A 27,151-nucleotide genomic window follows, 5' to 3' on the forward strand; every position below is an offset into this window, starting at 1 on the left:
GAAAATGAAAGCCACATATAGCTCAGCATACATGCCACAAAGGGTCTTGGAGAACAAAACCCAAGATGGTTCTCATGAAGGTCAATGCTTTATTATGTGTCACTACTACCTTTAGCAGTGCATTACAATGCATTCTGTTCACTTCACATATACGTGACAGACGTTACCTGCTTCCTATATGGGCCCTTGGAGAGACTTCAAATTTAGTTTCAAGACATGGCACCACTTAAATTGCATACAAAGGCCACAAATAGGCCCATCAGTCATGTGGTAGCACATTTTACTGTGAGCAGCAATTATGGGCTACGAAATAAGCTGATTCTGTTTTTTTGTACATTACACTTTACTATAGGCACAGTACGACGTTACTATAAAAAAAAAGATCCAAGCAGATATGCACAGAGGTTGAAAATACAATTACACAGCTTCAAGCTTCGCGAAATGGCAATCAACAATGAAACAAAAAGGCACCAAGCACCTTTTGCTCAGTTCAGTGGCACTATATACTGACTACAGAAAAAGAAAAGAATGGAAATTTGTAGGAGGGTGCTCTTAGCAAAGTTTAATGACTTAGGGTGTTTTAGGATGTAGAGTTAAAGTGAAGAAAACATTAGAGACGTCAGGCACACAAATTGTTATGCAGATACACCTGTGTAGCACTCATTTTAACTGCTGTAGAAATACTTCCCCACAGGGACTAACTGTGCTAGTGGATAGTGAGACATTAGTGTAAAATTGTGCTTTAATTTTCTTACAAGCGCTTCTTTAATATACCACACATTCTACTGAGACTGTATTCTTCACTTAGTTGCCCACCATTTCTGGCTCATCTTCATTTTCCTCTCCTTTCAAGTTTTCTCCTTCCTTCTGAGGTGCTTCTTTCAATTCACTTCCTTTTCCTTGCACACACTGCTACGTCTGCAATACATGTGCACCACACATGGCTATGGATACACATGCATATAATATCGTTACAAGTCTTTAGACATGCCCAAAGTTTGCAATTCCTGTGTTTTATGTGCACATTCATTTTGACAATGTTAATGTGGACATTCATCCAATGCAAACTATTTGCCTGTTTACTTTTTTAGAAGTGTTCTTTTTTAAAATAAAAGAAATGCACTCCTGTTTTTCTGCCTGTTAATACAAAATAAACATGTAAATATGCACTTTCAATGTGATGTGCTGAATTGGGAGTTGTGCACTCGTTACTTTGGATATTTAAAAAAGAAATAGAAATAATTAGTCATTGGCTGTGGAACAAACTCCATGCTGAAGCATGCCATGGTGACAAAATTGTGCTTCATTGTTTGAAATGAGAGAAGGGGAGGGCTACAGAAAGCCATCACCCCAGGTGCTGCTTATCCTACTCTCGCGGACAACTTTCTGTGGCAATGAAGGGAAAGCCACAGCGGCGGAGCTTCTGCACATGTGTTGCCGCGCCAAGTAGTCCACGAGCATTTGATAGTGCTTTGGTTGCTCGGAACAGACACTGAATCGATGCAGCTTCCATGTGTGACGGTTTCACATTTGCCCAGACGTGGAAGGGAAAAGCCGCAAGATAAGTAAACTTTTACATTCAGTGGTGTGTTTTGTCCTATTTAACTGCTGCTAATAAGGTGTCTATGTTTTCTCTTCTCGAGCTTAACCGAACGTTGATGAAAATACGAGACTCTTTTCAGAGGCACTTTCTCTTGTGCGCATTTTGCCTCAGTAGTTTTCCCTTCATTGCCACAGAAAGTTGTCCGCGAGTACAGTGACGCCACTGACCAGGAGTAAAGATGACTTTCGTAAACTTGCAGTGTTTGCCACATGTCGTTAAAATATAGTAGTAGATTGTTAAGAAATTTGTAGAAATCGGTAAATCGGAAATTTTCTTGTGTTCGCAAAAGAGGTACTTTAAACAAAGTTTTTATCGACATGGGTTCAATGCTTGTTGTTAGTTTTACAATGTGCCATATGCAAAACAGTAACTCAGTACAGCACACAGCAAACCTCAAAAATTATTACCATTAAAGAAACCATGAGCCATTCCACTCCGTGAAGGTGGATAACCAGCGAAGTTGTTTAGCACACGACACAGATGTGACACAGAACTTTGAACAAAGGTAAGAACACATTTATTATCTTGATCGGTGGTCATCATGACAAAACGTACGGGCAAACATTTACCTATGGAAGGACGCTTAAGCTTCGCCTTTAAGAGTGGAATGTGATAACAGTCAAAGATACCTGACTGCTTCTGATTCTTCCTGGCAACTGCAGCTTATGTTACCGTAACGTTTTCCTGGGAACATTGGCGGCAAGCGCTATGCATGAAGGCAAGCTTTATTTTTGATGGCGTTTCAAGGAAGTGAGCGGGCCGGGCCGCGCCACTCCTGCTTTCAGACAGACCTTAAACGGCTGCTGGTAAAGGGCTTTATGCTTGAGTTTCCCCTGAGCAAAATTACGTTTTCTTGTGTATTAATTACAATCTGACGCTATCATGTCTGTAGGTTCTCGGAGGGCCTGCGTGGTTCAGGATGCGTGGTTCGGGACGATTGTGTTGACACAGAAAGAAGATACACACAACTCTAGCTTTAAACAGCTTCGCTGTAAAAGGTACCTTGTTCCAACCTTTACAAAAGCATTCGAAGGGCCTCAGATGACACCTGGGGAAATATTATCAGACAATCACTTTTGGCAGTACTACCACCTTTGCATGACGTAGTGCTCAATCAGCCAATCAGCTCATCCGATTTTGCCCAACCAGCCAATCAGTGGGCGCATCATGGCTGAGGCAATAGTATATCACCTAAAGTGATCATCTCAGAATACGTCCTCTGGTACCTGAAGTCTGAAGCGTTCAGTGCGTTTTGGACTATGCTTAAGTCTATGAGTAAAAAAAAAAGCACATTACACTCATTGCTCAAGCGCAGTAAATGTTGATCGCACTTTAGCAGGTATCTGTTGAAAAAGTAGTAGATTTCACTATCGCCTGATAGTAGATTATAAAACTTATCGTTTTATAGTAGATTATAGAACTTATCAATGATTCACTAACAATTAAAAAAAAAAACAGTAGACCTACTGATAAATCAGTAGCTGTGGCAACACTGCGATAAAGATAACCTCACTGAAAGCTTGCTAAACGGACTTGAATAGTAGTGTAGACTGCACTTGCCAGCTGTTTTATGTAAGCTGTATACTTCTTCAAATTGTAAGGGAGTTCCTTAACATTGTCTAGAAATTTCAAATACTTCAAATGGCAGTGGAATTCTCTCCAAGTTTTATGGCAGTAACAAGAGTTTGTCCTCTATATCGCCTGGGAGTTTCAAAACATATTGAGTTGTTGAGTTCATAACTGTTGTTTGTAGTAAAGGAATCAAAGAGTTGCTGAAGTCCAGGGCTTCTCTTTTATTTATATCTGCCTTTTATCCCATGACAACAAAATGTTACCGAGGCAAGGAAGGACAATGCCCCTCCGTCATCACCACATAGCTGTAACTTCCCTTCTCCCCACCTTTTGCATGCTCTCAAGCACAGATAGTCTGGCTGCATACACAAAAATGCTAACAGAATGCTAGGTGACATGATTTTTATTTAACTAATTCAGATATGCACAACACCTGTTTTACAGCTTTGCCTAGTTGACTTCCTCGGCACATTTTCCTATAACATCTTCAATAGACATGCACGCTGCCAGTGCCAATTATTTTGCAGCCATCACATGAGAGGCCGATGACGAATGTACTTGTGGTACCAGAGAAACGTAGTGGCAGCACTCAGTGAGTACCTATAACAGGAGGAATGTTTTGTGTGGTTAGTTACTGCTTCTGAAGAGCGAAAAACATATTTCGAGACAACATACAAGAAAAAAAAAAGAGAAAGCCCAGAGCTCCACACAGCATGCAACTTGTGATGTAAGTCACTATTGAAAGTTCCTCAAGAAGTACAATGCAGAAAGCATGGCTGCCTAACTGTAAACAAAAGTGAATACACATGAGACTTGCAAGAACCTTCGAAGGCCATGAATAATATAACAATGACATTCCAATTCTATTCTTCATTGGCTTGCACATCATCATGGCGATGTTATCCTCAACAGTGACCATTTGCCACAATGAAAATGAACAGTAATGAAAATGAACCAGACGTACACTCTTGCTGCAGTGTTGTAGCTGTTCATCTGTCATTCATTTATCCCTTTCATGAAGCTGAGAATAAAAATTTAATCATATATACATTTAGCTTTGTGCGTAGAGCATTTTATAAGTGCTTCTTCCACCCAACTACCATAATACAAAAGAAAGCAATAACAACTGCTGCACATTAATATAGAAAACAAATAGGAGGGTGGGATATGCATATGTGCTGTGTGTTCTATACCCTAGAGATGCAGAATGAAGGCAGGACGTTTCTGCCTATAGCAGTTCACAAGCAACACAACTGAGGGTTCGACAAATTAAGCACAACAATTTATAAGTGCTGATTATTTTACTATGAAAGGTAGCACCTACTGGAACCGCCTTTCTGTTTCTGTCATCTACTTCAACTACCGTTTTCAAGACACCCATCGTCAGTGAATTTTGTAATTGTGCTACACTGTAATCCATTGATTTTTCATTTGTTTGCATTTCTATATTATCCACTCCTCTCTGCAATGCGAAGGACTTGAGTGAGAATTAATGAATAAATCAGTATACTCAAGTACTTTCAGAGTACAATAGCAAAGTATGAAATATTTACCAAGTGATAATGTATGAGACATGTTCATTTCGAAGAGTCACATTTGTTTGACCTCCAGTGGGTCCTCCTTCCACAGTGCTATCTGAAAAAGTGTATAACAAAGCATGAAAGAATAGAAAGAAAAAGAAAGAAAATTGTGCAGGAAAAAAAAAGAAAAGGCATGTGAAAAGAGGAGTACAAGATGAAAAAAAGAAAAATAGGTACAGTAGACTTCCGTAAATTTGACTCCAGTTAATTCGATCACGACCAAAGGTCCCGGCCGGTGCGTAAGCATTTTTACGGTTGCAAACGTGCGTTATTTCTATCTCAAAATTGGCATTCACCAGATGATTCGAACTTAACCAGTAAGCACGTACGCGCCTGACCCCTATAGGTACCCCAATAACGACCCCTTTAGTGGCAGCGTCCGCCTCGGCGGAGCTTTGGGAACAGTGAATGCGTTGAATGCACACTATCTTCTGTCGAAAACGCCTATTTTCGGACCGCCCTAGGAAGATTCTCAAGCAATAACGGTAGCGCACAATGTCTCCATCACGGTATTTACCAGATTCTCAACCGCGCCTTTTATTTTCCAAGGAAATTGGGGCGAAAATTGCCTGCGTAGTGCCATCGGATACAAAACCAAAATTACCTTCACGGCGTTCATACGCTTTCCCGCATAACACGGTCGTGTAGCGGCGAAGCTAACTTTAAAGCCATCAGTGAAAAAAAAAAAAAAAACACGGACGTGGGACAAGCGCTGTCCTGTGTTCTTCCCGTGTCTGTGTTCTGTACTGGATTCGTACTAACTAGCTTGCATTCCTACCCTTTTAAGTTTACTTTAATAATCGTGCGGCGAAGCTCGCTTTAGGAAACTGGTTGACTAAAGAGAAAAATTATTTCTTCCGTATCAGTAAACTACTCTCTACAATATCAAAAACACCACTCTTACCCCGATAGGACACTTGGTGAGCCAGAAAAAGCGGAATAACAAAATAAAGGTGGCGACGCCTCTTTGAATTTCCCGCACCAGCTCACTATGACATCACGGGTTTAAATTTGAATGAGTCTTGAGGGCCTAGTTAATTTTTTAGCCGTAAACATGGACTACACTGTGTTCTTCTAAAGGAACCAATAATTGGACATGGCGGGTTTCGGGAACTTTTGCTGGGCCAGCTCAGCCTAAATACGAAAAAAGTACTTTGAAATCCGTGACGTCATAGTGACGTCCGCGGTGTTGAGGATTCGGCACAACATTAAAGAACTGAAACTTGGACCTTCTTTTTCTCTTCTAATAAACAACCCATTATTTCGAAATACCCGACAACAGAGTTTTCAAATAATGCTTTATCCGTCTAAACTGATTTAGTGTCTTGCTTTAGTGTCCCTTTAGATACATCCATCGTCATCAATTGTATTTTTCTTGTCCAGATTTTTTCAGCAGCGGATATGCTTTCCCCATGAAATGTAAACTTTACCAATCACACGTACTAATTATGGCAAGCAAACACTAAGCTACCAAGTTCCCACAGCAATAAATCGATTTCCTTTTGAAACTGAATAGTACCTTTTGCAAAATTGTTTTATATCTACCATTAAGAAGCACCTAATTGAACAAATGACAAATTAGTCAAACTGACAAATTTAGTCTATGTACTCTACATTCATTTTTCTATGAAATGGTTTTCTCTTGCAGCATGTGTCAGTTTTGAAATATTCTTCTGTGTTCTATATATGAGTGGCATCTTTTATATATCTGTAAAAAGAATTATGCATTTTTAGTTTGTATTTTGGTATGCTTTCTAGTTTTTTTACATTTTTTGTATAAATTTGATGCATATTGACTTACCGCAGCATCCTGTTTACATGCTTGTACAGTTCACTGTAAAATTGCTGTGAAGTGCTTGTGCATAATGCCAACTGTTTTACAGGTGACTAGGATCCTGTCAGGCTTTTGCCTTTTGTTCTTGTACCCTATTTTCATTGAAAATGAATAAACTTTCACTTTCACTTCATGCTTGATGTAAAGGGAGTCTACTGTTGTTCCGGAGCCTATTCTAGAAGTGAAACAGTCATATGTGACATTGTTTCAGTCAAACAAAACAGCATAAAAGTACTTCAGGTTACACTGACCATAACATGACATGATCACAAGCCAGATCAGTATAGAGCCACACAGAAATAGGTGGTATTTGCTCTGACTTTTCTTGAAGGTCACAGTAGAAACACTTTGAATACTTAGGGCAAGGCTTCCTTGATCCAGCTCAGCTTATGTACTGAGTAGAAGAAAGTGCTCAAGGATTAGGCTGCTATATCACATTTCACAGTACAAATCTTTCTTCAAATTATACCAAATTATAATTACTTCATACTATTAGTTTCCAAACTTGCAAAGCTTCCCACAAGCACTAATATCACAACCTGCCTACACTCATGTTTAATCTGCTGAATCCTCTGAAGTGGAAACTTGATGAGCGGAAATGAATTGTCTTAAAAATGAAGCTCACCAAAGTCAGCATCAAGAAGGACAGGTGCAGCTCCACAGGCCTGAGCCATCTGTTCCACATCCTTGTAATGCCAGGTGCGGCCTGTGCTCTGGTTCTTAGGGCCAAGAGGTGGCCTCTAAAGTTTAAAATGGAAAAAGACAGCAGCACTTTAGTGCTCTCGAATATTATGCAACCAGTAACAACTTTCAGTAAGCGAACTGGTGTGTGTGTGTGTGTGCGTACGTGTGTGTGCTTTTAGTATCAAAGGCTATTTTGTTCACAACAAAGCTTGCATTAATTAATGTATATCTTGCTCAGTGTGAAGGGAACACCTCTTTTGAAGCTCATGTTTACCAGAGTAAAAAAAAGCAATTCTAGGGCAGTTCTGTCTGACCACTGACAAATTTCTAGAGGAAAAAGAAACAAAACAAAATAACAAAAAAAACAATGTAGAGCCCCTCTTAATGGTACACTTAACTGAAATCATCATCTGCAAATGTGCCATAAACAAATGATGCATGTGCTGTAGCCCCAATACTTTGCACCTGTGAATGAATCACACCAACACCATGCACACACTGGCGAATGTAAAACAAGGGAAATGCACCTTTTAGTTTGTTTTCTCATGTTTGTGTTTCATTTCAGCATGACAGTGCACTGAATATATACCTTGACCCAGAACATAAACCAGAGAGAAGAAAACCCGATCTCGCTTCAACACATTTCTCTTATGCTCTACAAAAAGACTTAAAAAGGTACAGGCACTAAGCTGTCTGTATGCATTATCAATGTCAAATGTTTACAAGGTATGACTTCGGCAAAAAGCCGAATTCCCATACAGTTTTGCTATGCAGGTTGTCAAACATAGATCATGGTGTTTGCTGCATGCTCTACCACAGGCCGAACATGCGCAGGCTATGTGGCAATCCAGCTTCTTCGCAGTTCCCGTGTCTCGCAAGCGTTCGACGCCAATAGTACCATCACAAGCCACTGTACTTGCGGCCAGTGTAAGCACAAGACTGTGATGTAGCTACAGTGATGGCCTGTCCTATACCCTTAGAGCGGGCACACATTACCAGAGTGCTGCTGTGCTACCTCATAGTGACTCTGGCAATGATTGCCGTGGCCTGGAAACTTTGGGAATGGCAGTACATTAATTTTGTCATCTGCATACCAGTCTTCACCAACATGCTCACACCTCGCCCTGTCACCACTGTGTTTGTATCCTGAAGCTGAGGTGCTTGCTAGGTGGTTTCTCACCATAAGGACATTAAAAAGTTCACTTAGGTTACATTGTGTGTACTTTGTACGGTTTGCACTGCTCTAATAGTAACCTCCTCCTGTGTGGTACGACAGTGAAAATGAAGGCATGAACATTCATTGAAGAGAAGGGAAGCCACTTGTCTTCGATGATTATTGTATTCTTACTCTCAATTTCCTGGATTGTTCCTGTGCCCTGCATGTGAATGACCTTGACTCTGACAGTGTTGTTGCTGTATGTTAAAGGGACACTAAAGCGAAACCATAAATCAGTTTAGACTAATGAAGCATTGCTTGAGAACCCTGCAGGCACTCGTTTCAAAAAAATAGTTTGATTATTAGATGAGAAAATGAAGGTCCAAGTATCAGTATTTGAATTTCGCGCCGAAACCCCAGCACCGGTACGTCAGCGTGACGTCAGGGATTCCAAAGTATGTTTTCGCATTTGGGCCGCGTTGGCTTAATAAAGGTTCCCGAAACTTGCCATGTTTAATATTTGGTTCCTTTAGAGCACAATGTAGTCAATCTGTAACACTATATATAATTAGTAGGCCCTAGAAGATGTCATCAAAATCCAAGACGTCACAGCTCCCAGGGGCGGGAACTTAAGTAGGCGTCGCCACCCGTATTTCGTTCTTGCGCTTTTTCTGGCTTACCAAACGTCTTATCGTTGAAAGAGTGGTGTTTTTGGTGTTGTAGAACGGTAATCTACTGATGCAGAAGAAATCATTCTTCACTTTAGTGTCCCTTTAAATAAGGTTTCCTGGTCCCTTGCTCCTGAGACTACGTTACACATGGTGTCAGCACTGGAGATGTTGATCCAAAAATTGCATTTACCTTTTAAACAATAATTTTTGAAAGATCCTGGCTGCAAAATTATGCTTCAGCATTGTATTTTCATGTGTAAAAAAATTAACGTGTTTCTCTAGCCACAAGACTGCAAGAAATTATTCTAATCGAGGCATGGTGGCTGTAGGGGCCTCATTTTTCCATTCATGCTTGACTGATGAGGTTCACACCCACAAGTTTTGCCCAGATGGTGAGCTTTCCTGGTGTAAGAACAAGCAAGCAATAGCCCTGACTGAGCCGGCACCAGCTCATTCCCCAATTTTTACCAGTGCTCAGTCAAATTCATGCCCTGTCGTGGAGATGGCCACTTCTATAGTCATACTGTGGTTAAACAAAGGCCACAAAGGCTTCGAGGAGGTTCTACTGGAGCTGGTCATCCTTGCAACTTGAGAGTTGGTTCACTCGGAGCAGCCAGACAGGCCATAGTAGAATCTGAAGAATGTCTGGAAAACAGACAGCTGAAGCTAAATCTCCTCAGCACAGTGCAGCAAAGAAAGCAGGAGGAAAGCTCGCAAGGGTGACGAGGGTACCACATTTGCAGCAGGCAAGATTTGAAGTTTTACACATCTGCAAAGACTGGTGTGCATTCTGTCTAAATTTTATGCAAATCAACCATTTATAACAGTAAAAGAAATGTTTAGAACTTTCAACTTCGTTTTTCTCTTTCTTCAGTCTCTTTTTATCAATCTCCGCTATATTCACTTCTTGTGCACCTAAATTATTGTACTTAATTTAGCTCGATCTTGGCCAAATATTGCATGCACATGCACAAAAATGTGTAGAATGCAAGTATCTAGGTCCTATTGTAATTTTTGACACATTCGGTCACATGCTTTTTTGGAAACCACTCATCGATGTTCTCAATAACAACAGTAGGGATTAAAAACATTTCTTTTTAAATATTACAACTAAAACAAAATCATTTTTGAGCTTATTTCGCAATTAATTGTCCATAAGAAGCAATATATTGCCGCCAGCACTGCGAGAAGACAAAGACGACCGACATATCCCAACTGCGTAGCCGCCACACCGCGAGCGATCAAGCAAAGCACTGCAAGGCAACGCTCGGCCAGTGCTGACAGGCCAGCGGCTCGTGCGCGAGAAACGGACGATTGGCACGCGACAGGAGGCAACAAAGACGAGAACGACATTCGAAGGAGCAAAGCTCGAGGGACGTTTTTTGTTGTTGTTGAGTGCTCAGTCGGTTTTTGTTGACGGGCACAGGTTCGCCCAGCATATATCAGCTTTCATAGAAACGGCTGTTGTAACTGTTGGTTACATATCTGGTGGAGGTGCGGGGTATGATTCCAAGCCCCACACACGCAAGGGAAGGTAGCCCGGATCCCCGAAGTTTGGAACCAACAGAATTAACGCCTGTCCACCAACGCACGAGTCGCCGCATACGAGGTGAGGCCCCCGAGTTTGGTCCTCTCGCCGATTCACCAAGGGCAGCGGCGGCAGCCAGCCGAGGTACCAGTGCGATGGCACCCCTTCTCACGTCGTCGTTGACTCACCCCGGACGCCAGAATCCTTCCACGGAGACACATTTGAGGATGCCGAGGACTGGCTCGAAAACTTCGAGCGTGTCGCCAGGTGTAACCGTTGGGACGAGACAAAGAAACTCCGGTATGTGTACTTCGCGCTGGAGGAATCTGCACGCACGTGGTTTCAGAACCACGAAGCGTCGTTATCATCGTGGAACGACTTCCGACGAGAGCTGCTAGCTACATACCCGAGCACGGACCGCAGAGAGAGGGCAGAAGCCGCTCTTCAGGCGAGGAACCAGCGGAACAATGAAAGTGTGACCATGGGTAACACTGAACTTAGTGTCACACATTACTTCCCCCCTCTTCTTTGGCTTCTGGATTGGATTGGCGCAGCTCGCTACGTGCTTGCGCGCACTTTTCCGAACGCAGATTGATGTGCGCCTGGTTTCTGCACTAGGTATTTACACCATCACTTTTCCGAGCGCAGATTAGTGTGCGTCTAGTTTTTGCACTAGGCTTTTATACGATCGCTTGTCGCTGCTTTCCTTTTCTGTGGTTTGATTCGGCGCGGCTAGGTGCAGGCGCGCATACTTGGTGTGCGCCTGCTTTCTTGTGCTGGTCTTTGAAGACATCGCTCGCTGCTTGCGCTTATATATAAGAAAACGCTGCGCCGCTGGCGTACCGTGTATGTAAGCGCGCAGCAATGCCGGGAAACATTCATACAAAAGCAAAGGGTCAGAACACTGCGCTCTGTTTTTCATTACTTTGTCATGTACCTTCACACTGGGTAGCGCCGAGCGATCGCTTCTAACAAACGCAGAAATGAGTCTTTGCAGCGCGTGTGGCCATTAATTGACTACCCAGCACAGCCATGTGAGGTGCGACTCCAGACGGAGAGGAGGTGGCGCTTCACTTTCTGCATGCCAATAACTTTCCATTTTTTGCGTGTGAACGTCCGTGATCGGGTCCACAAATTTCATGCTGTCTGGTTTAGTTTCCCATTGCAGATTGAGGCTCACTCCGTTAGCATCCACTAAGTTCGGGATGCAGTTGTATGCGGCCAATTCATCACTGTGGATGGTGGTCCCCGGTTCAACGTTGGCTGCAATAATGGGGCCTATAGCGTCGCCGCGTCTCGTCTGTCGACCTTGAATAGTCGGAACTGCCCGGTGGTCACGCAGGTCATGCCAAATACCCATGGTCCAAGGTCTGCAATGCCGCCGTGATTTTGCCGGCTCGGCGGAACCTTGTCGCCCGTCATCAGGCGGCCTCGATTGTGTTTTCGCTTGCCGCGAAGGAGGCATTCATCAATTTGCACAATCCTTCGGGGCCACCGAGTGGGTGTCGCACCAGCAGCTCGTCCCGCACGACCTCACAAGCTATCACGGGCGTTCACATGCAAAAACTAGCAAGTTAATAAACTGAAGCGCCACCTCCTCTCCGCCGGCTGCAGGGTAACTGCACCGCTGCTGGAGTCACACCTCACATGGCTGTGGTGGGAGTCAATTAATGGCCACACGCGCTGCAAAGACTCATTTCTGCATTTTTTAGAAGCGATCGCTTGGTGCTACCCAGTGGTAAGGTACATGACAAAGTAATGGAAAACAAGGTGCAGTTTTCTGGTGCGCTTACATACACGGTACGCCCGCGGCACAGCACTTCCTTATACATAGGCGCGAGCAGCGAGCGATGTGTTCGAAGACCAGTGCAAAAAAAAGCAGGCGTACACCACGTACGTGCGCCTGCACCAAGCCACAGAAAAGGAAAGCAGCGACAAGCGATCGTATAAAAGCGCAGTGCACAAACCAGACGCACACCAATCTGCGCTCGAAAAAGCGACTGTATAAAAGCCTAGTGCAGAAACCAGGCGCACATCAATCTGCGCTCAGAAAAGTGCGCGTAAGCACGTAGCGAGCCCCGCCAATCCAATCCAGAAGCCAAAGGAGAGGGGGGAAGTAATGTGTGACACTAAGTTCAGTGTTACCTGACCATGTACAATGAAGACATGACCCACCTCTTCCGCCGAGCCGACCCAAACATGGCTGAGGACAAGAAATTGCGGCACCTAATGCGCGGTGTGAAACAGGAACTCTTTGCCGGCCTGGTTCGTAATCCGCCCCGCTCTGTAGCCAAATTTCGATCAGAGGCGACGACGATGGAGAAGACGCTGCAGCAGCGTGCGCGGCAGTACAACAGAGATGTATGCGTCGCATCATTTGACGTTGGGTCTGGAGCCCTCCCCAACAACATGGACATCCTATGCGAAATGGTGAGGTAAGGGAAGAGCTGCAGAAACTGCAGCTGGCCCAAAGCCCTCCTACGGTGTCCTCACTTGCTGATGTCATACGCGAAGAAGTCCGGCAAGTAATTTGTGAGCCAGAGCCTCAGGTACGGCCCCACGCACAGCCAGAGTGTCAGCCGCGGATATCGTACGCCCAAGCTTTACGTCAGGACCTAGGACGCGCCGACTTTGGACGAACGGCCACAATACCCCAGGTACTTCCTCGCAATGTGCAGCCCATGCCAGAAGGAAGCCCACGTAAAAGCGATGTATGGCGCACTGCAGACCGGCGTCCCCTCTGCTACCACTGTGGAGAGGCTGGTCACCTATACCGGGAATGCCAGTATCGCCGAGTAGGACTGCGTGGCTTCTCTGTGAATGCACCTTGCCCTCGAAACGGTGAGCGCCCTTATGAGATTGAGGCATTTTTATCTACGCACCAAACTGTTCGGAACACCCAGCAACATGAACCTCGATCAGCAGCGCCTATGCGTTATAGGTCGCCCAGTCCGCGTCCCGCATCCATTTCACCGAGGCGACGCTCCCAAAGTCCGCGATGGGAAAACTAGAGCCAGCGACCTGTGGAGGCAAGGCCGCTGACGCCCGGAACACCGAAGGCCCTCCATCGCCAATCCGACAAGACGACGGCAGTGATGACACCGTTACTTCCAAGTTGTGCGTCATCATCAACGACTTCGAAGTGACTGCATTGATAGACACTGGTGCGAACTATTCAGTTATTAGCAGTGTACTTGCCAGAAAACTGAAAAAGGTATTGACCCATTGGACCGGATCTCCAATACGTACAGTGGGGCGACACTTAGTCGACGCCGTAGGAATGTGCACAGCAAGAATCGGAATTAGAGGCTTTACATACGTCAGCAGCTTTATTGTTCTCCCTGAGTGTTCCCGTGATCTGATACTGGGCATGGACTTTTTGCGAACGAATGGCGCAATTATCGACTTGCAAGAATCACGCGTGTTGTTTTCCACAGAAAATGCTGTTACCATTTCTGATACAGAAGAGCCACATATTTCTTCTCTCCGTATTGTGGATGAAGACGTGACGGTGCCGGCAAGGTGCAGTATGACTGTCGTTGTAAGGAGCGACATCTTTCGTGACTATGAGGGACTTGCAGACGGAAATATCGGGCTGCTACTGGAAAAGCAAATATGCGTGGCAAGAGGCCTAGTTCACCTGCGTAACGGATATGCGGACGTCCTTTTGACTAACTTTGGCAATGAGGCACAAGTGGCGAAGGGAACAGCCATAGCGTCTCTTCATGACTATGCACAATTTGCGGATGTGTCAACCCTCGATGCAGCATCACCAGCTTCTGCCACCTTAGACAGTGTCCTTACCTCTATCGACATTGACCGAGAGCTGTCATCACTACAAAGAGATGAGATTGTGAACTTGGTCACAGAGTTTGCGGAATGCTTTTCGACTTCATCGAAAGTCCGTCGTACTCCCGTCGCAAAACACCGCATTGTGGTCGAAGAACCTGCAAGAACAGTTCGCCAACACCCGTACCGAGTAGCTCCAAAGGAAAGAGAAGCGATAAGAAGTCAAGTACAGGAAATGTTCAAGGACGATGTAATACAGCCATCCAATAGTCCATGGACATCTCCGGTAATTCTAGTCAAAAAGAAGGATAACACCCTACGATTTTGTGTTGACTACAGGAAACTCAACCTCGTCACGAAGCGGGATGTTTATCCACTCTCCCGCATCGACGACACCTTGGACAAACTACGCAATGCTTACTTCTTCTCTTCTCTGGATCTCAAAAGTGGATACTGGCAGATAGAAGTGGACGAGCGAGATCGCGAAAAAACGGCATTTGTGACACCGGATGGTTTACACTAGTTTAAGGTGCTTCCATTTGGTCTGTGTTCTGCGCCAGCCACATTCCAACGGATGATGGACACTGTTCTCTCTGGACTGAAATGGCAGTCGTGCCTTGTCTACCTTGATGATGTGGTGGTCTTCTCCCCTACATTCGAGCAGCACGTGCAGCGACTGAGAGCAGTTCTGGATGCTATTCGCACGGCGAGATTGACCATAAAACCCGAAAAATGCCACTTCGGCTTTCGCGAGCTCCGCTTTCTCGGACACATTGTCAACGCTGAAGGCGTCCGCCCCGATCCTGAGAAGATCACTGCAGTAAAAATGTTTCCGAAGCCAAGAGACAAAAAAGCTATTAGACGTTTCCTGGGACTGTGTGCCTACTACAGGCGTTTCGTAGAAAATTTTTCTAAAATTGCCGAACCACTCACGTGACTGACAAAAGAAGATGTCCCTTTTTCGTGGGAGAAAGAACAAGACGCCTTCTCTGAACTACGACAGCGTTTGCAGAGTCCCCCTATACTTGCCCCTTTTGATAAAAATGCCGAAACGGACATACACACCGGCGCGAGTAACGTTGGTCTCAGTGCCATACTTATTCAGTGGCAGAATGGAGAAGAAAAAGTCATTGCATACGCAAGCCGTACCTTATCAAAAGCCGAGACAAATTACTCAGCTACAGAAAAGGAATGCCTGGCGGTTATATGGGCCATCAGTAAGTTCCGGCCTTACTTATATGGCAGACCGTTTCGAGCCATAAGCGACCATTACTCATAGTGCTGGCTGGCGAACCTCAAGGACCCTTCTGGAAGACTCGCTAGATGGAGTTTGCGTCTACAGGAGTATGACATCACGGCCGTTTACAAGTCCGGTCTCAAGCACAATGATGCTGACTGCTTATCCCGCGCACCAATCGAAACTACGTCACCTGAATACGAGCAAGATTTCCCATTTCTTGGGGCTGTGAACACGATGGAAATGGTTCATCATCAGCGTACTGATCTGGAATTACTCCTGCTCATCGAGTACCTGGAGGGTCGACAAGTGAAAGTGCCTCGAGTTTTCGTTCGCGGATTGTGTTCGTATGTCCTCCGGAACAACGTCCTCTACAAATGAAACTTCGAGCACAGTGGTGAGACGTTTCTACTTTTCGCACCATCATCGCTGCGAGCTGATATCTTAGAAGCTTGCCATGATGACCCTGCAGCTGGCCACTTAGGCGTTAGCAGAACTCTGGCGAGAATCCGCCAGAAATATTACTGGCCGAAGTTGATGAATTCAGTGCAGCACTATGTAAAATCGTGCCGAGATTGTCAAAGACGCAAAACACCGCCACTCAAACCAGCAGGTTTTCTGCAACCGATACAGCCACCAACAGCGCCATTTGAACAAATAGGAGTGGATTTACTTGGACCATTTTCCGTTTCAACCTCAGGAAAGCGGTGGATTGTGGTAGCAACCGATTATTTGACCCGGTATGCTGAGACCTCTTCTCTTACAAAAGGAACCGCCATTGAAGTGGCTCAGTTTTTTGTCACACGCATAGTATTACGACATGGCACACCTAAGGTACTCATAACAGACAAAGGAACAGCTTTTGTGGCCCGTTTGATGCAGTCTGTTATGAAACTAACGCATACTGCTCATAGAAAAACCACAGCGTACCATCCACAAACAAACGGCCTGACTGAACGGCTTAACAGAACGCTCGCTGACATGATCTCAATGTACGTGGACGTCGAGCATCGGACATGGGACAGTATTCTACCATATGCCACCTTTGCGTATAATACTGCAGTACAAGAAACGACACATTTCACGCCATTTGACCTTGTTTACGGTCGGACAGTAACAACGACACTGGACGCGATGTTACCTGTAGACAACAGCACCGAAGACGACCCTGACGTTAGCGAGTACATAGAAAGGGCAGAAGAAGCACGGCAGTTGGGAAGGCACCGTATCATACAACAGCAACACGTGGACGCAAACCGGTACAACCTAGGGCGAAGAGAGGTACAGTACAGCCCCGGAGACAAAGTGTGGGTATGGACGCCTATACGTACACCCGGTCTTTTGGAGAAGTTACTGCGCCGTTACTTTGGCCCCTACAAAGTACTTCGCCGGTTAAGTCCCTTAAACTACGAGGTAACTCCTGAAGACCAAGTCTGCTCCACACGACGCAGGACTCGCCCAGAGGTCGTACACGTAGTACGAATGAAGCCATACTATGAAAGACATTAATTAACAGAAGTTGCACATACGATCAAGCCTAGCACCGGCCATGCTCTGACCACTGTCCTTCCAAAGCAGTTGGCCTCTCCAGGCCTTTCCTATGCATCGGGACGATGCTTCTTCGGAGGGGGCTAATGCCGCCAGCATTGCGAGAAGACAAAGACGACCGACATATCCCAACTGCGTAGCCGCCACACCGTGAGTGTCAAGCAAAGCACCGCAAGGCAACGCTCGGCCGGTGCTGACAGGCCAGCGGCTCGTGCGCGAGAATCGGACGATTGGCACGCGACAGGAGGCGACAAAGAGGAGAACGACGTTCGAAGGAGCGAAGCTCGAGGGACGTTTTTTGTTGTTGTTGAGTGCTCAGTCGGTTTTTGTTGACGGGCACAGGTTCGCCTAGCATAAATCAGCTTTCGTAGAAACGGCTGTTGTAACTGTTGGTTACAATATGCTATTTTATAATACTTGACTATTTCTGGTATGAAGCTCAAACCTTGCACAAGGGACCATACTTTTTTCACTTTCAGGTGTCACAGAAAAATAACCAAATAAGATATTGAAAAAGACTAAGAAAACCTGAGAAAATAAGAGACTGTACTCTATATTTTGTATGAATCTCATTCAATTAGCTTTATTATTAACAAAAACGGATCTCTTAGGCACATCTCCTATCTGTCAACATATTCCATCTCCACCACAGCAGCCTGAAGAAGTGCTCGTTAACACAAAAATGTGAGGAAACAAACATGTTCACAAGTGGTGGGAGGGACAGCTGTTGACATCTCAAGTGGTGGAACACTGCATGCATCAACTAAAGGTTGTGAGCTTGGCTCGTGTTAGTTGTAAGTTGCTTTTTCCCCCAAACATTAATTATTTTCCCTATGAAAAATTACATTCACATGACGCTTTTCTTTACAATAAAAGACTAACTCCACTATGCTTTCTCTGTCTCCAGTAACTGTTGGCTTCTATAGTAATTATTTAACTTAACTGGGTCCCTCAGTTCACTGATCCTTCCAAACAGTAAAACAATATGCTTTGTAGTAGAAACCAAGGGTTGTAGACTACTGCTCTGCATCACACTGACATGTGCCATTTGTCTTTTTTTTGCTGGCATGAAGTCTGTTATGTTTCGACTTCTGCATGAACTTGGCCCTCTGTGTAATGTAAGCGCATTTGTTGCAAGGTTTGAGCGGCCTCTACAACTGTCACGAAATGCCCATTTATCTCCCACATTTAACAATGGCATTGAACATGGCAACCACACATCGTACTTACACCTGCTGGTGCCCACAAGTTGTTTCATTCTTTTCTTATGTATGAAGGCAATCCCCTTCGTGTGAACGTTGGCTCCAGCCTGAGACATCCCTTGTTCGAAAACATATTAAAAGTGCAACTCTGGCATTTTATGAGCCAGAACCACATTCTGATTATGAGGCACGTTGTAGTGGGAACTCCATATTAAATTTTGATCACCTGGGGCTCCTTTCAGGTGCACCTAAATCTAAGTGCATGAGCATTATCGTATTTTGCCCCCATCGAAATGTGGCCACTGCGGTCAGGCTCGAATCCATGATCTCATGCTCAGCGGCACAACAGCATAGCCAATGGGCCACCGCAGTGGGTTGTTCAAAAACTGTTCAATGCTTCAAGTGTCCATCTTCCTGCAATCCTCCATCTTGTTTGGCTTTCCAGTGAACTGTTTCATCCTGTGTGTCACCTCTGTAGTATTAAGGTATCTACTCCAACCCAGCATTCCAGACATTATCGCAGGCACCTTGGAGATCATAGCAAGCATCTCTTGGGTTTATAATAGCGTAGGAACAATGGAATAAATAAAACATGCTAAGATGGCCCTCGGATCTGAACTTGCACCTGCTTGGTTCGGTATCTAGCACTTTCGATCACAGAGCGGGTATGAGTACACCCCTACAATTCAAATTTTAAGTCCTTCCATGCCACTGACCACAATTTGGTGACAGAACCTCAAGCATTCCAATGAATTTATGCTGATGAAATTCCTACAATCTGTCTACAAAACAAAAACAAAAAGGTCTACCAAATGCACTGCTAAAAGTAAATTTGTGAAGGTTATTGAAAACAATCATCAAGAAGCAAGGAAGCGCTTGGTGATGCAAAAGATGTCACACACACAGAGTGAAGAAAGAGGGAAAAAAATATAGAAGGACCTTCACACAGGAGAGCACCTTCAGTTGCTATGAACTCATATCAAATAGCACCATACAGCACATGCTGACAAGGATGCTTTTGTAATGGTGACTGAACATTAAAGGAGAACTGACATGAAAATCTTGTGTCACACACTAAAACTTTTTTAAGTATCTGTCAACTTCATAATTACAGCTTCAAGACTCAATTTCTAGAGTGCACAAAAAATCATTATTTGGTATATCACCATTTTAACATGACTGGTTCAAAATGCATGCCTAGCGCAGCAGGGCTTTGGGCAGGAAGCTGGTGCTGGAAAAGTCCTTCTGCAGATTTTAATGACAACCATCATGAATCTGTCTTAATTATGTGAGCATCATTGCACAAGTATTGATAGGTGAACTCCGCGCACCACCACATTTCCGCTTTTCTCTTCCTCCATGTGCCACACGGTGATTTCCAACGTCCTCCATGCCTGATAATTTTACTCGCACAGTTCTAGAGGAGAAAGCAGTTGTACCAGTTTCATGATCTTGGTGTTGTCTACTAATCAGATCTTGCATTTAAATGTGTTCATCATTACTCGGTAAACTGCATGCCTTAGCTCCTTTCTTTATACGGTGCCTTGAAACATGGGAAGAATAGATGGATAGGCGAGATGACAGAGGAGACTTTTCTAGTGTCTCAACACCATTTGATCACTTTGTGGACTGGTTTCAGTCCACGCCAGTCAGGACATGCAGCTTAATGAGATGAAAGAGCTTTGGAGACTTGAAGCACATTGCATCGACAGGGGAGCTCTTCCGAACTGGAACCATCTACTTTGCAGGTCTTGATTTTGAAGCAGCAGCCATTCCCAATGTGTTATGAACCACCTTTTTCCACCAGTGAGTGACCCAGTCTCATTTCTTGATACATTAAGGACACCGGGCCGAGCCATGAAGGGCCTCATCAAAACACAGAGCTTTGTCTGGAAAGAAGTGTCGATGCTCGTACTCGAAATCAGGCAGCATATATTGCAGCAGGCAGCATCACTGTCAGCAAGATCAAAGGACTTGCTTTACCAGAGGAGCTTGCTTCTCAAATCTGGCATTTGAAAGAGAATGCACAGACAAGTGGAGGATACTGTCGAGTTGCAAGAACTTCAGGATGAAATGAATAGAATAATTAAATACAAAGAAGGTACTATTAACGCGAAAGTGAAGCTAGATCTTGTAATTCTGTAAGTCAAGATAGCATATTTGAGAGATGGTAGAAATCAGGAGGGGATATACTGTAAGTGTCCACGTAGTGGACATGTCCATTTAGTCTGCTGCTGAAGTTCTGATTGGCTGAATTGGGGTATCCATAATGAGACAGCTGCCTTCAGCCAATCAGCAGCAGACAAAATGGACATGTCCACTCAGTGGACACTTACAGAATAACCCCCTAGGTAAGCAACAGATCCAGAAAAACAAAGTGGAAAAAACCTTTTGAGTGATCCAGACAACGAAAATGACGCACGCAATCCAGCACGCAATCCAGCATGCAATCCAGCACGCAATGGAGACATATGATGGTAGCACTGTACCATCCATTACTGTTCCCTGAGATATTCTGAAACAAGGAAATTTTGGAAATTCCAAACCTGCTGACCGAATACCCGACCAGACCGACCAAAGGACCACAAAAAGATTATATACTTATTTATTGCCCGCTCAAGAATTGAAGACTTCTTACCATAATTATGGAGTTGACACCTATCCAATCAATACAGAAAAAAAAACAGAGCAAGAGATAAATTTTGTGTTGGTACCCCTTTGAGAGAGTTTTAGTTCAGCATGTCTGTCATCAGTTTTTACAAAAACAAGCATGTATCATTAGTAACTCCGCACATAGTATGCTGTTTTCTCAAATTTAACAGAGCTTGAAGCAGCTATACTAACCACAAGTGCCTCAGGTTGTGCAATATAAGCTTTTATTCTATGAATCTTTATCCGTATGCCAAATGACCATGATGCTAACTTAGTAACAGTTCAATTCACTTTGTACCAACAGTACTGCATCTTTTGTGGTTGATATCCTGTCTCCTACCAAACATATAAAATAACGTGCTGATAAGTAGGAATGTGTGAATATGTGAATATCGCATAACATGGATATAATGAATTATTGGATACAACTATGTAAACAAACATTTCGGTTGGCAACGCTTTACATAAATGGGCTAACCTATGGATAATGAAACCGAACATAACAGATCCAATGTATTATAGGATACAGCAAAATGAATATTTTCTCACTCGCAGTTCAAAACACGTTTCTCAGGAGGCAGGCATTCCAGAGTGATATTCTCAGTCAATGGAGAGTTTTAGTTGTCCAGCATTCCGGTATACGCAATGGTGCTTGTGTAATACTGGGTTAGCAGATGCTGGTAGCAATGTTTTGTGGCGCTTGGTCTAATCACAGAGCCTTATAGACCCGCTTTCGTGTTCCTTGAGTGTTCCTGTCGGAAAAACATTAAAAAAAGCAACATGTTCACGGTCAAACTGCTGCTGAAAATTTACACCAGTGTCGAAGTAGAGTACACTTGGTAACTGCAATAGTAGCTCTGTGTTTGTCTGGCGCAGTTCTGCACCACCAATTTAGCCACTCACGTTTATGCCTCTGCTAACCAGGTAATCCACAAATGATACCAAAATACTAGACATGCTGAAACTTTCTAATGATTTTGGGAGATACAGTCGCTTTTGCATGACTCAGTGCCTGAACATGTTGGCATCTATGAGCCACAGAATTCCTGGCTCAGTGCCAAGAATAGAGTGCTTGGCACTGTGAGAGAAGTGCTGTCACCTGTAGAAAAACAGGGACATGCTTCCCATGCTGAGTCACGCAAAATCTCATGCAAGTGATCATATTGCCGACAGAAATTGACTGAATACGAGGTCTGTTAGAAAAGTATCTGACCTTTGGCGGAAGAAAAAAAAAAGAACTGGCATAACTGGAACATTGGAAACCTAATCACCCTCAAAGTAGTCTCCTTGGGACTCCACACAGTTCTGCCAGCAGTGATGCCATTGTTGGAAGCATTCCGAGATGGCCTTTTTCGGAATGGAGTTTAGCTCAGCTGTCGTTGCAGCCATAATGTCCGCTCTTGTCTGAAATCGCGCTCCTTTCAATGGCCTCTTGATTTTGGGAAACAGCCAGAAATTGCCGGGTGCCATATCAGGAGAGTAAGGAGCCTGCTGAACTACAGGAGTCCGGTTTTTCACGAAAAAAGTCTGAATCAAGTGCGAGGAATGTGCAGGAGCATTGTTGTGATGGATGCGCCAATTTCCTGTTGACCACAACTCCGGTCTTTTGCGCTGCACAGCATAACGTAGGCAACGGAGGACATCCCTGTAGTACTCTTTGGTGATTGTTTGACCCAGTGGTGTGCACTCGTCGTGTACCACACTACGGGAGTCAAAGAAAGCAGTCAGCATCACTTTGACGTTGCTGCACACTTGGTGGGCCTTCTTTGGTTTTGCTGACGTGGAATGCTTCCACTGTGATGACTGGGATTTGGTTTCCGGGTTGTACCCGTACACCCAAGACTTGTCACCAGTGGTTATGGTGCTCATGAAGTCGGGGTCACTGTTTGTGGAATCTAGCATGCCCTGTGAGACTTCAACATGAAGTTGCTTTTGCTCCACCGTGAGCCGCTTCGGCATGAATTTCTCCGCAACTCCCTTCATGGCCAAATCTTCGGTCATAATGGAATGTGCAGAAAAAGTGCTGATGCCCACCTCTACCGCAATTTCTCGGATAGCCACACGATGGTCCTCAGCGTTCACACAGTGTTCACACAGCGTTCACTTCGGCAATGACCTGGCCATTTTGGCGTGTTGATGGCTGACAGGAGCTTGGCTTGCTCTCCACCTATGTGCGGCCGTTTTTAAACCGGTTGTACCACTCCTTAATCTGTGTGCTGCCCATAGCATCGTCACCGAAAGCCGTTTGAATCTTCTGAATGGTTTCCACTTGGCTGTCGCTCAATTTCTGGCAAAATTTGATGCAGTAGTGCTGCTCCAGTTGCTCCGCCATTTTTCTTGCATAAAAAATCGATGAGAGCACTGTGCACTACCTCACTCAAACGATGTGTCCCAGCAACTAATGCTATCGGCAGGTGGGAAAAAATTTGCGGATGCGCACGGAGGTTTGAGGTCAGCTGATGCAAGTGTGCTTGTTTCATTTCCATCAGGTGTTCGCCAAAAAAAAATATATATATATAGGTTGGATTTTTTTTTAACAGACCTCGTTACAGCCCCTGCGTACAGTGAACTAGAATACATGGGCAGTGCGACCGACACATACTGCATCTTATTGCTTAAAAGTAAACATCTTTGCCAGTCAGGGATCTAGCTGTCAGGCTGGGTGGGAAATATTAAAAATGAAATTCGCTCCAGCCAAGGTCAGAAGTTCTGGATGCTTCGGGACTGGCTAGGTTTCTTCTTCAAGGTGTGACTGAAGCAGCTGAAGAAACCGTTTTTGAGGGTGATGGCAAAAGAAGGTGTCAAGGTTGTGCACAAGCCAGTGTCAACGTTCGCCCAGTTGCTCCTGAGGCCAAAAAAGCTGACCGTCCAAGGAAAAATACCAGGGGATTATTTACAAAGTGTCAGTGATATTTACAAATATCAGTGAACCCAAGAGTTTTTCCGACAGAATCCACCAGCGCAAGAACAACATATGGAAACTTGAAGCCCAACGCAGCCCTCTCGCTGAAGATTGCGAGAAGCATGACCAGGCAATTCATTTCAACGGAGACTCTGTGATTGACATAGAGACCAACCTAGTGAGAAGACTCTTGTTTGAGTCATGGCACATTCAAAATACTCACAGCATTATCAATCACTGGTTGGGGATGCTCCCCCCCTTTGTACGCACACAGCCTTCGTAATGCTACGGAGAGGAAGAATCACAACACAAATAAGAAAGGAGTTTAAAGGATGTGGTTTCTTTGGCCACTTCAGCCACCCCCTGAAGAAGGGGCTGAGCCACGGGAACTTCTTAACCTTGACTGCAGCAATTTTAGTTTCTAAAGCATCTTATTGCATGAGTCATCTGAAGTGGCAATCATAGCGGCGGCATTGTCGTCGCTCGCTACTGAATGTGTCTAGCAAACGGTAGCTCCAGCCAGAGTTGTTCTCCAGCGCACATTGCGCTTAACCGCAACACACATTCAATAGTCAGCAACTGCAATTAGGTTTTATGAAATGAATGTGTGCAAGTTCACATGTTGTGCCGTGTGGCATTGTCCACGTGCAATTGATCGCAGTCAGCATGTGGGCATGAATTTTGCTGGGCCTTGACGTGACTGGCATGCCACCGCACAGTTGTTATTGCTGGGATGGGCCACATGGCACCGAGCAGCCAATCTCAGCACTAATGTCGGTGTAGTGGCTTTCCAGTCATGTCAGCCAGCTCTCACCTGATGACACCAATGAGTGACACACGACATACAAAATGTTACGAAAGCTATTTTATATCTGAAAGTCATTGATTGAGAATACCACCCTTGCTGAGTGGCTTGAAATGCTAACACACAGCATCAGGCTTGTGTTTCTCACACTTAGATGCAAAAATTGATATTAACATGTACTTTTATATTGAATATCAGATATAATGAGGTCACTGTATAGTGGCAGCTGCGATTTCGTTATAACGAGGTTCAACTCTACTAACCAGTCAAGCAAACAAACTTAAACCTGACAATTTGACAATACATGTGTCTTACTTAATGCAGAGAGAGAGTGAAAGCTAATCACAGAGCGGGGACTGAGTACAAATGAAGCAACCTCTCAGTACTTGCACAAATGCTAAACTAAGAGTTGCCCCGTTGGCTAAGAAGGTCCCCAACACAGACCTGTGAGAAAGTGAGACACACAATGCACCATGTTTCTGTGCCATCACATGTGTGTTATGTTATGTCACTTGGCCCACTGAAGAGGAACCATGCCAGGGATAGCTTGCACCAGGTGTCTTAAGGCCATCACCACTATCAGCTTCAAAACATTGTGCTGTGTCCACAGAAGTGTGCACATCTATCTGGCCACAATCGTGATGATGACAGTAATGAGCTGGGAAGCTCACGTCAAGGGCAGCATGCCTATCACAAGTCTCTAGATAAGCAAGCTAGTATGCTATGACAAGAAACAAGTGACGATGCTAATTTGTGTCAGCGTAATCACATCATTGTTTCTTAGTATCTACATGTTGGCAATAAGGCTTATGAACGTGTTGACAAGGCTGTAATTGAGAAAACTTGAGGTATCCCATGTCAACTTGAAACGTTAGAGCCACTGCTGCATACAAATACAGATACCCTTTGGTATTAAACAGGGACTCGTAGCTTTTTAATGCGGTACATATTGTTACGCGAAAGACGAGTCAGGAAGATGAGTAACTATTTACAGGTTATATTTACAACAGCGGTTGCAGCGCTGACCAGTTAAATTCACCGCAGGAGCCCAGTTCGTTCTTCCTCCTCTTTTGTGGAGTGATGGTGCCCACGTGCCTTGTTCAAACAAACAAATACCACACGCATGTAGCAATATTCTTTTTCCAATAAACATGTGGAGAAATTTGCAAATCAAGATGCTAATACCAAAGCCTATCATCTTCAATCTGAGGCAGACTACATGCTGCTATGTCCGTACCTTCTCTGACTTGCGCACAATGCCAACCAGGTTTACCTCGCCTTCTATCTGAAAAAGAGAAATGAAGACAGAACACCAGCATCAGCATGTATCTTATAGGAGCTGCTGTATAGTCAAGAGTGAAGCACTAAACTCAGTAGCAGTGGCACAAAGAATAAAAACTTGATAAGTGCAATAATATATCAGTGGCCAAGTTGGTTGGATGAAGTGCTATTTCCAGTGTAGAGACACGACAAATGAATAAACTAGACAACAGAGAGCACCAACTATTAAATAAAGCTTATTGTTCGATTCTGCAGAATGTGTGTGTTGTAATTATAGAAACAATGACATCGGAAAGTACACCGTCGACACATTGAACCTTACGCCAACATGACACACGTATAAGAAAGACATTTAGGTTACTTTCTTGACAGTGGGAATGGAAGCCACATTGATGGACATGTCGCCAAGGCCAGCAATTTCTCTTGCCTCCATGATCTCTCACGTCAGGCTGCTGTGACTTCTCTGCAGCCACATTCGTTTCATCAAATCTCAGATGACAGTAGTCAGAGAAAAAGAAAAGAAAATGAAGAAAGTATGGAAGAAAAACAAAGAGCTCAGGGGTTGAAGATGTCAAGCTACTAGTAATTGCGCAGAAATGGATACCGAGCCATCAAGTGGAGGCATTCCACTAGATTCCTAACTCTCTTGCAGCCATCAAATGCATTGATTACACTGTTTAGGGAGAAATATCGAGAAGGGCATCAATGTCTGCCATGTGGTTTCTGATAAGTCACCACGGATGCAGACGAAAGATGAAATGCAGTGTTGAACATTCCGCTGGTAAGGAAGGCATTCCACGGCCTGAGTGCTGAACTGCATACACAACAAAAGTCACTGTTGGGCTGTTAAGCCTCTCATTTTTAATGCAATATTTCTATATTATGCAGGAAAGAAAAAGCAAACAATAAAAGAATGGCAAATCTTATGCATATGTGTGCATTGGTGATAACCAAAGCTTTCTTCGATGTTTACTAAGAGTAAAATGTCCTCACTTCAATTCTCTTTCTTCTTTACTTATATGTAGCTCAAAGCTCAATGCACACTCTAGTCCCATTCTGTTCACTTAACTTCTTGCTCCATGCGCGGTTGCTTCTGTTGCCGACTTC

The 27,151-nt window shown here is 44.3% G+C and overlaps 1 protein-coding gene across 3 annotated transcripts in view; it reads right to left on the reverse strand.

The window, feature by feature from the left end:
- Positions 1-3,381: 3,381 nt before the first annotated feature.
- The window catches only part of Surf1 (surfeit locus protein 1), a 67,455-nt gene continuing 43,685 nt past the window's right edge, over positions 3,382-27,151 (reverse strand). For all 3 annotated transcript variants that reach the window (XM_065424552.2, XM_070529020.1, XM_070529019.1), the window contains exons 6-9: positions 26,001-26,048; positions 7,215-7,329; positions 4,729-4,810; positions 3,382-3,775 (exon numbers count right to left, since the gene is read on the reverse strand). In XM_065424552.2, coding sequence (XP_065280624.1) covers positions 3,706-3,775; positions 4,729-4,810; positions 7,215-7,329; positions 26,001-26,048 — 315 coding nt within the window. In that variant the 3' untranslated portion in view covers positions 3,382-3,705. The remainder of the gene's footprint in view (positions 3,776-4,728; positions 4,811-7,214; positions 7,330-26,000; positions 26,049-27,151) is intronic.

The sequence above is a fragment of the Dermacentor albipictus genome, unplaced genomic scaffold (genome assembly GCF_038994185.2).
Source record: "Dermacentor albipictus isolate Rhodes 1998 colony unplaced genomic scaffold, USDA_Dalb.pri_finalv2 scaffold_17, whole genome shotgun sequence".
In the NCBI taxonomy this organism is placed as follows: Eukaryota; Metazoa; Arthropoda; class Arachnida; order Ixodida; family Ixodidae; genus Dermacentor; species Dermacentor albipictus.